The sequence below is a fragment of the Pocillopora verrucosa genome, chromosome 3, assembly GCF_036669915.1.
Source record: "Pocillopora verrucosa isolate sample1 chromosome 3, ASM3666991v2, whole genome shotgun sequence".
NCBI classification, from domain to species: domain Eukaryota; kingdom Metazoa; phylum Cnidaria; class Anthozoa; order Scleractinia; family Pocilloporidae; genus Pocillopora; species Pocillopora verrucosa.
The window spans coordinates 29994279-30004458 of NC_089314.1; the positions used below are offsets into that span (position 1 = coordinate 29994279).

Below are 10180 nucleotides of genomic sequence, written 5' to 3' on the forward strand. Positions count from 1 at the left end.
CTGAGTATATATAAGTGAAAGAATCAAAGAGGACGCATCGATTCTCTGTTACTCTGAGTTTCGCGCCTAAGCGCTCGTCAGACAGAGCCTGTTTCCCCAATTGCAACATATATCGCGCTCTACTCCTTCGTATCGAGCACTGTAAAACGGAAAAATCAATACACAGGCTTCCTATATATATATATATTCATACATATATATAGAAATATTGTTTTCCTACAAGCGTTATACGATACTTCTCATCAAGAGCGAAGTCCTAACTTGCGATTTAGTGCGGCTGCTAGAATAACTTAACATAAATAATATCACTTTCAGTGTCGATCGATATGGCTCCTTTGAATGCCTTGACTTTCGTCGAAGATGGACTGGTACAAACTAAATATTGACTGCCGTAACTTCGTCTTGGTGGAGGAATCTTGTTCGTCCACATTACGCCACCAAGTAGGAAAGTAGGATGTGATTAATTGACATCTGACTCGCGATAACCTTCAAAAGTTGGCTTGTTATGACTTGTTTACGAGAGAGGTTTAATTAATTTTGTTATGGTTATAATGAAAGTTCTGCTTTCTTAAAAGATTTTTTTTCTGTCCATTGATTTGTTTCTTTTGCTGCAGTTCGCATTTTTACACCGCAAGGAGATTTCATTATTTTAAGAGGTTTCTTCCCCATCAAGAAAAACTTCTGAACCGACAACATTCAATTCTTAACTTTTGATTTATTTTTATTTCATTATATTCTCACCTACTCATCCTCACATTTGGTATTTCTACAAACTTAGTTCGTAACATAATCACCCGATGAGCCATATCTACAAAATGGAACTTGGGCGTGACGATGTGTTCTTATGATTAAGAGTGCAATATGTTATTAATAACAGTGTAAGGTATTTACTTTAACAAAAGCTAAGAAAATACAAATAAAAGCAATATATGAAGCATTTTAGAATCATCAACATTACGTTATCGCATTCCAGTGTACACTACAACTCGAAATATTTGTTTTTCTGATAGCGTTCTTTAGGGTCAAAACATTGGGTAATTGTTTAGGGTTTCGTTATAGAAATCAAAGGTATCTAAAACTGAATTAGCGACTGGGTTTAGTCTTCTGATTAACTTTGAAAAAATGAAGACTTTGTGATCGCTTTGTGTTCCGTTAAGTGAAAATACGAGTCAAAACATATATAACCGAGAAAGAAGGAGCATAGAGTCGTGATGGCTATAATGATACAAGCCATTGAGATTCGAGGATAGCTCTTGTAAACACCAAACACCCACTTAAAATTTTATGGAGACAGGGTCTTTTCAGCCGCTGCCCCCAAGCTACAGAATGTCTCACCCATAAATCTTATATTGAGTCCATCAGTTTCTGTTTTTGAGAAACGATTAAAGACGTATTTTTCCTGAGCTACTTATTATTATAATTATTATTATTATCGGTTAACTGGCCGATTCTACGGAATCAATCACACCTATTTTGAAAAACGCACACAAAGAAGCAAGAAAAACCCTGAACAACCTCGAACATGGCGATGAACCTTTCGCTAAGCTGCAATTTAATAGTGATTATTAAATGCTGAATGGACTCGATCTTAAGTTGATACTGTATCATTGTTGTGCCACGAACATGACAGTTCAGAAATCCACTGGTCTCATTTTCATCTCAGTTCTCTTGAGGGAGTAATGATAACCTCTCCAATGAAGCCAGTTCACTCCATCAGCATAGGAGGAGTGATTTCCATGAAGATACAAGCCATTGAGATTTGATTTGTGACACCTCGTGTACCACCAGGCTCCTTTGAACTTAATGGCGCAGTTAATGTTGGTTTCAGAAATGTCGTTATCTTGATCTCTAGTGGTGAATGGCATATCGCGATGCTCAGCAAGAGAGTCACCAGAATTTCCTGACAAAATGAGCCGCAATATGAGTATTACGTTTGACCAACAATGAACCGTTCAAAAGAAATCTTCAAATATCAGATAAGTATAATTTAACAGTAATGATATGGAATAAAAGCATTCTTAGTATTATCTATGATTCATGTCGAAGATTCTGGGATGAATTACTAAATATGATAATGCCAATAAATATGTTTGCCGAGACACTCATCTGAGTTGGATTATTTCGTCAGGTTAACTACGCATGATCTACCAGCGAATACCTTTGGACTAATCAACGTCCGGTGTGCGCTGTCCAGGATTGCATATCGATGAGCTGTGGTTACTTTTTTTTGTCTTCCAAAGCTATTGAATAATATTAAATAGTTTAAACATATTTGCATTACTTAGCACTCTCCTCCCTCCTACCACCCTTTCTTAGAATGACTAGAGTAGAAGAGACGAAATGACAGTTCTACCTGAATAAGAACCAAGAATCAGCTTGTACTTGTCATTCTCACTCATAACACGAAACATATTATACTCAGCATAAGCATTTTTTCCTTCAAAGTCTTCCGAGTCTACACGCAGCACATTGTTAACATCAGAGGTCAGGCGGTGAATCTTGTCCAGTCCGAGCCAAAATTAAATAATTCAGGTCACCAAAGCCACATTTGTAGTCGTTCCAGTAGCGGTAGAAATCAACCGAGCCGTTCAGTCTCCTCTGAAACACAGTCCATCCTCCACCCTCCGTTGTTTGGTCACAGAATACATCAAAGGCATGTAAGTTATCAGGTTTTATGGTGCACATACCACCTCTTCTTTCCCCAGCTTTGTAAATGTCAGCACAATTTTTTTCAGGCCTATGAATAAATGAGAAAATTGAAGGATTCGACGCCGCGCACACCAGGCACTCGTACAAGGAATAAAATTTCAATCATTTCTAAATACTCTACAATGATCGATTTAAAAAATGAGTTTAAATCTACTTCTGTCACCAGATTCTAAAAACAGTAAGTAAATTACCCCAATTCCAGTGGTTCATTTAACCCAAGAGGATGAGTGAACGAAAACGCTATTTATGCTACCTTGCAACTGGCAATTTTCTCCACTGAATCTATGACGACAAACACAACGAAAACCTTTACTGGTGAATCCAGCTTGACAGGTGCCATTGTTCAAACATGAACTGCTACTGCAGGGATTCTGTTGGTAAAAACAAAGTAAAGTTCGTGAAACTTTTCCTTACATCAAGAATAAAATCACTTTAGCGCCAAAAAATAAACAACCTCCTCTGATCAACAACAAAATAAAGCTCTTGTTGCTTTCCCCTCAGACAGGAATCAAGAATAAGATCACTTTAACCTAAAATGAAAAGAAATCATGTGTCTGACTCCCCTCAGGTTGGCAAAAATGCGAAATTTTTACCACGATTGCAAGATATATGAAGCCTGGAAGAAATAGAGCATGGTTTTCCTCGGTGGCGTTGTTCAACTCGCATTTTTGGTTTCCTCCTTCTACAGGTCCAACATTAATGGACACGCGATCAGGCTCCATAAAACACATAACTCTGCAGCTTCCCTCATTGGGCACTTCTGCACTCCAGATCACACGATCCTTCATGGCCATGTTTCGTATTGGGTCCCTAAATATAATTATATAATAATGACTCGTTTGTTTCAATTTATAAATGTGCGCATGTTTTGAGGGCTTTTTCAAATACGGTGAAGAACAGCTGTATCCAATAGTCTCCGTATATGTGCCTATAAAGGAGACATTTTGAGTTAGAAAATAAGTGTTTGCTTAAAGATTGTTTGCATTGTTCGCCGGTGGCCTAGTTCTTCTAATGGATTCGAGGGAGCAGCGCCAGAAAAATGACACTTATCAGAAGTGACAGGAGTTTATCAATATGTTTATTTTCAGCCTGTTTAACTTTAAACTTGCGGCAATTACGTTAAGAGCAATCTGAAATACAAACTTTTAACAATTTATCCTTTTTTATCGCAAAACATTCTCCAGTACGATAGAACGGCATTGCACATTATTGACATGAAGATTTACTTTGTAGCAACTTTAAGTACAGAGTCCTAAGTTTTTTCTAAGCTCAGCGGTACAGCATCGGGAAACGGAATCCGAAGGTCTGAGGTTCGATTCCTCCTTCTGATAGTTTCTAAACAAACCCAAACACCAGAGCCTGCTCTCCAGACGGCGGTAACAGGTCTTATTTGAGGAGAGACACCGCCGGTAACCAGCTTTTATTGAAACCTCAATTTTTGCACGTTTTCCTGTCAATGGCACCATTCTTTAGCAAAGCCAAGTTCACTTATTTTTAATTTCTTTTGTTGACTATTTGATGTATTTTTACTGTAGCAAACTGTCATAATTTGTAGATTTCCTTAAATTTAACAACCCGAAAAGCAAATCCTAAAATTGTCGCACAGCTTTATTAGTCGTGGACGTTGGATAGGGAAAAATATCGGAGCCCTTGATTAGGATCCAACCCCCCCTCCTCCCTTACCCCCTCTCCTTCCTTACCCCCCCCTCCTCCCTTACCCCCCCTCCTCTCTTACCTCCCTTCCTCGTGCGTGCACCTAAAGATATGGACAAACTCACGTCTAAATTAAAAACCTTACATGAGTTGGACGCCATAGCCGCAGAACGAGCCAAAAGAAAGGTCTTGGTTTCTTGATTTCGTTCCCCATCGCATTCAAATTGTGAAAAATCGAAACTTTTTATGTATCAAAGATTTTAATTGTTTGTAAATAAACAAAGCTGTTAGGATTCCTCTTGTAGCCTGCAAACCAATGAACACTACGCCACTTTCGATATATGAAAATTCTAACATGGCTCCTCGGTTAGTGGGAATAAAACAAAAGAAATTTCACCTACTCATCCTTACATTTGGTATTTCTACAAACTCAGTTTGTAACATAATCACCTGATGAGCCATATCTACGAAATGGACCTTGGGCTTGACAATGTGTTTTAATGGTTTAAAGTGTAATATGTTCATCAATAACAGTGCAAGGTATTTACTTTAACAAAAGCTAAGAAAATACAAATAAAACCAATATATGAAGCATTTTAGAATCATCAACATTACGTTACATTGTACACTAAAACTTGAAATATTTGTTTTTCTGATAGCGTTCTTTAGAGTCAAAACATTGGGTAATTGTTTGGAGTTTCGTTATAGAAATCAAAGGGAACTAGAACTGAATTAGCGACTGTTGTTACTCTTCTGATATTGACATTGAAAAAATGAAGGCTTTGTGATGGCTTTGTGTTCCGTCAAGTGAAAATACGAGTCAAAAATTTAAAGAATCAAAACTTGTATAACCCAGACAGAAGGAGCATAGGAGTCGTGATGGCCATGATGACACAAGCCATTGAGATTCCAGAATAACTTTTTTGAATACCTGGGACCCACCCAAAATGTTATGGAGACAGGGTCTATTCAGTCGCTGCCCCCAGGCTGTAGAATGTCTCACTCATAGACCTTGAATTGAGTCCATTGGTTTCTGTTTTTCGAGAAAAGACGAAAGCGCATTTTTTCAGAGCTTCTTGTGATTAACTGTCAATTTCCAACTAGGATAAGAAGCTTTTTGTATATATGTATCGCTATATGGATTAAGTCATTATTGCTATTATGATGATTATTATTATTATTAGTTAACTGGCCAATTCTACAGAATCAACTGTTCCTATTTTGAAAAACACGCACAAAGAAGCAAGAAAAACCCCGAACAACGTTCCGCTAAGCTCCAATTTAAGAGTGATTGTTTAATGCTGAATATACCTGATCGAGACACTTGGTTTTTTTGTTAAGTTGCTGCTGTTTGTTGTGCCACAAACATGACAGTTCAGAAATCCTTTGGTCTTATTTTCATCTCGGTTCTCTTGAGGGAGTAATGATGTCCTTTCCAGTCTTTCCAGTTCACTCCGTCAGCATGGGAGGAGTGATTGCCACGAAGATACAAGCCATTGAGATTTGAGCTGTGACACTTATTGTACCACCAGGCTCCTTTGAACTTAATGGCGCAGTTGTGATCCCACCGAATGTCATTATCTTGATCTCTAGTGGTGAATGGCATATCGCGATGCTTGGTAAGAGAGTCACCAGAATTTCCTGACAAAATGAGCCGCACTATGAGTATTACGTTTGACCAACAATGAGCCGTTCGTAATTCAAAAGAAATCTTAAAATATAAGATAAGTATAATTTAACAATGATAATATGGATTAAAAGCATTCTTAGTAATATCTATGATTCTTGTCGATGATTGTAGGGATTAAAATACTCAATACAATAATTACAATAAATATGTTCGCCGAGACACTCCTCAGATTTGGATTAGTTGGTCAGGTTAACTGCGAAAGATCCACCGACGAATAGATTTGGACTTATCAACGTCCGGTATGCGCCGTCCAGGATTGCACGGCGATGAGCTGAGGTTACTTCTTTGTCTTCCAAAGCTATTGATGTAAAAGATTTTAAGCATACTTACATTACTTAGCTCTCTCCTCCTCCTCCTCCCCCCCCCCCCCCCACTTCTTAGAATGACTAGAATAGAGGAGACAAAATGACAGTTCTACCTGAATAAGAACCAAGGATCAGCTTGTACTTGTCTTTCTCACTCATAACACCAAACAAGTTATACTCAGCATAAGCTGTGTTTCCTTCAAAGTCTTCAAAATCCACACGCAGCGTGTTATTATCATCTGAGGTCAAGCGGTGAATCTTGTCCAGTCCGAGCCAAAACTCACCACACAGGTCACCAAAGCCACGTTTGTAGTCGTTCCAGTAGCGGTAGAAATCAACCGAGCCGTCTAGTCTCTTCTGGAACACAGTCCATCCTCCACCCTCCGTTGTTTGGTCACAGAATACATCAAAGGCAGGCAAATTATCAGGTTTAATGGCGTAGACACCGTCAGCTGGTTTACCCGCGGATTTGTAGATTTCTGCGCAGTTTCTTTTGACTGAAAATCAGTTAAAACAAAAAACAAAAAACAAAACAACACTCCTACTTTAAATTGTTTGGATATTGAGTGCTTTTTGTTTGCTTTCCTGACTATTGCTCTGGTTGATAAAACTTGATTCTGAACATTAACAAATACCAATTCTTCTTCCTTAATATCTACCAGCTATATTCACTGAAAGTGACCGTACGTGGATTTTCCTTTTTAGCTTTCATTCAGTGGTTAATATTTTGTTCTTGAAGTCAATTTTGAAACTTTAGTGAGTAACTCCTCGCGTACTACGCGAGAGACTGGTCTACATAATCCAGCCATTTTACCTTCAACTTGGCAGGTTTCTCCAGTGAATTTTTCCTGACAGACACAACGAAATCCTTTATTGGTGAATCCAGCTTGACAGGTGCCATTGTTTAAGCATGGGCTGCTGCTGCATAGATTCTGTTGACAAAAGAAAGTAAGCTATAGTGCAGATCTTCCTTATGTTATGTCTTTAGCCTAAGAAAACGAAACAATCTCTTCTGGCACCGTAGTTTCGTAAGAATGTGAAATGTTACCTCGATTGCAAGATATGTGTAACCCGAATTTTTCACGAGAAGAAATGGAACATGGTTTTCCTCTGTGGCGTTATTCAAATCGCATTTTTGGTTTCCTCCTGCAACAGGTCCAATATTGATGGACACACAATTAGGCTCCATATAACACATTACTCTGCAACTTCCTTCGTTGGGCACGTTTACACTTTTGATCGCGTGATTTTTCATGGTCATGTTTGGTATTCGGTGCTTGAATATGATGTTTCGACAATCATCGTCTGTAGTAAGCAAAACAAATATATCGTTTAGTTTCCACTCAAAACTTTACTGCACAAGAACCCTGACGAGTTTTCCCTAAAGGTGATTGTCATCTCTTGAAAATTAATCTTTGATTGTGAATTAACGCGCGGAAAGAAAATATTAAGGAAACTATCAAGAATATTTTCACAGCGTTCATCACTAGACCACGATATCTGTGAATCGTTTGTTTAAATTCATCATTTTGAACCATTGATGCGCATATGATGGGGTCTTTTTGAAATTTGGCTTTTTTTGTATCGTCTATTCCATAATAGAAGACATAATAGTTAGATAAAGATTGCCTGCTTAAAGATTATTTGCTCTGATAAGCATTTGTGTAATGGTTTTGAGGAAACGACACCAAAAAGATGAAATACAAGAAATTTAAAAAGGGATTTATACTCACCAGTGCAACAGAAATATGGTGGGAGAATAATTCCATAGAAGATATAGAGAATATTAATGATCGGTTGAAGAGAAAACTTGAACTGCATCGCTATAAATAAATAATTATAAACTCAAGGTAAAAATATGATAGTGAGCGTCCCAAAATATAAATCGTCCTGTTTTCCTGTAAATTTAAATGTAGACAAATGTAAGACAGGTGTTCGGCATTTATTTGTCAGCTTTGTCTACTTAAACCTACCTTGTGGATTCTTAACTTGCACAACATCTCGAAGACAAATACTTCGTTCAATCATGTAATTGTTCTAAAACACGCTTTTATGCAACAGGCTTGTTTCATCCCTTGCACAAAAAAAAACTTAGTTTGAATTTCTTCATGCTAAATATTCATTTTCGAAGGTGAGTTAACGGCTGCAAAAGGCGCAAAAAGAGGAAAATAATAGACCGCCGTAACGCAATTTATCTGTATTGGAGTATTTTTAAATTCTTACTCTACCTTGTTAATTTTATCTTATTCTGATAAGCCATAATATTTTCAAAAGCATCGGAGAAAAACGGAATAGAGTACATCATACTTATTGGAGGTGACAGGCGTCTATCAATATGTTGTATTCCGCCTGTTTAACTTTGAACTTGCGGCATTCAAGTTAAGAGCGAGAAACAAATTTTTGCAGACTTATTACCGACAAAGATGTCAGATCACTCACAAATACAAACTTTCACAATTTATCCTTTTTCATCTCAAAGCATTCTCCAATACGATAGAACAGCATTGCACATTATTAAAATGAAAATTAACTTTGTAGCAACCTTAAGATAGAGAGGCCTAAGTTTTTTATGGCTCGTTTTGTTAATGATAGTCGAGCATGGTAGTTAGCATTAATTAAACATCACCCGGTTTTATCTTAGTTAGACTGGTCGCAAGCATTCTGACTTTCGGATGGTATTTGAGAGCTTCAACCTATAAAATAAACAAATTTGTAACGAACTTGACAGAATGTGAAACATCCTGTGGCTGAATTGACAGAATTTTACACAAAAGTTTTCTCGATCATTTCTGCTATCAGCGCAATTGGTCTGAACAAGAAAGGCTTGGTCCAAGATATATAGATAAGTAGCTCACAGAGATATTTCTTACCTTCTGAGCGAAGAAGTGTTTTTCGCACTTGGTTTTGTTCCTGAGATTATCAATAGGGAAAACTTTATGGTGTCGTGCTTTCCTTTAATTTATAGAACTGTTTGAGCTTCTGTAACTATGGTTACAAAACAAAATTGTTGCTCTATACGCCACAGCCATTCTTCCTGTCCAGCTGTTCTAATTGTTGTTAGTCATCAGCTCATAGCTTTTGTGTTTAAATTTAAATGACTGATCTCACATCTCACCACTCGATATGACAGTCAACGAAATACTTCAATGAAAAACAGAGAATGTTTTGAAAAACCTTTTATGGCAAGTCTAACTCTTAAACAAAGCTGCAAATTATTTGGTCAAAACACTTTCAGCGGGACATGTAAGAAGTTTTAGAACTACAAAATGTTTTCCTATTTTCCCTGGAGGTAACTGAGGTGTTATGACCAGTTTTATGTCTTTTAAATAAAAAGTTATGAAAATATAAACTTTTAGAACCACACAACATGTCGCATTTTCCTCCGGTGTTAACTGCGGTGTTATATATGTGGTTATATTTTTTCCAATTTAGAGAGTATCTTGCAAAAAATGCTCTCGACAAATTAAAAATTACCCGATAAGTTAGACAGAAGCAACAGTACTGTACAATAATTTGTATCCCTAAAGAGTTTGAGCGGCTTTTCGCAGTGTTGTAAGAGATAATTTTGTTTACGCTGAATGTTGAAGCCGGAAACCTTGGTTTTCCTAGGAAAGCAGTTTCTTGGCTCCGCCTACACCGTGGATAAATCGATGCACCTGTGATGTGTCTGAGAATTCTAATTAATTAGCTGATCACATGAAATTGCCGTGAATTGTTACATTTTCAAAAATAGGACGTACGCGAGCAAATTCTAACTAAAACGTATGGACGCGTAATGACCAAAACAAAACGATCGAAATGAAACGAACCTAACGACCAAAAA

The 10180-nt window shown here is 37.4% G+C and overlaps 1 protein-coding gene and 1 pseudogene across 1 annotated transcript; both read right to left on the bottom strand.

Moving 5' to 3' along the window:
• Positions 1-1631: 1631 nt before the first annotated feature.
• On the bottom strand, positions 1632-3440 carry LOC131798960 (microfibril-associated glycoprotein 4-like; annotated as a pseudogene).
• Positions 3441-5515: 2075 nt separating this feature from the next.
• On the bottom strand, positions 5516-8097 carry LOC131787823 (microfibril-associated glycoprotein 4-like). The gene is made up of 5 exons (XM_066164070.1): positions 8091-8097; positions 7406-7662; positions 7172-7289; positions 6471-6854; positions 5516-6003 (listed from the first exon to the last, which is right to left on the bottom strand). Exons 2-5 carry the CDS (start codon positions 7616-7618, stop codon positions 5738-5740), a joined length of 981 nt encoding a protein of 326 aa, XP_066020167.1. The 5' UTR covers positions 7619-7662; positions 8091-8097; the 3' UTR covers positions 5516-5737.
• Between the last annotated feature and the right edge of the window lie 2083 nt (positions 8098-10180).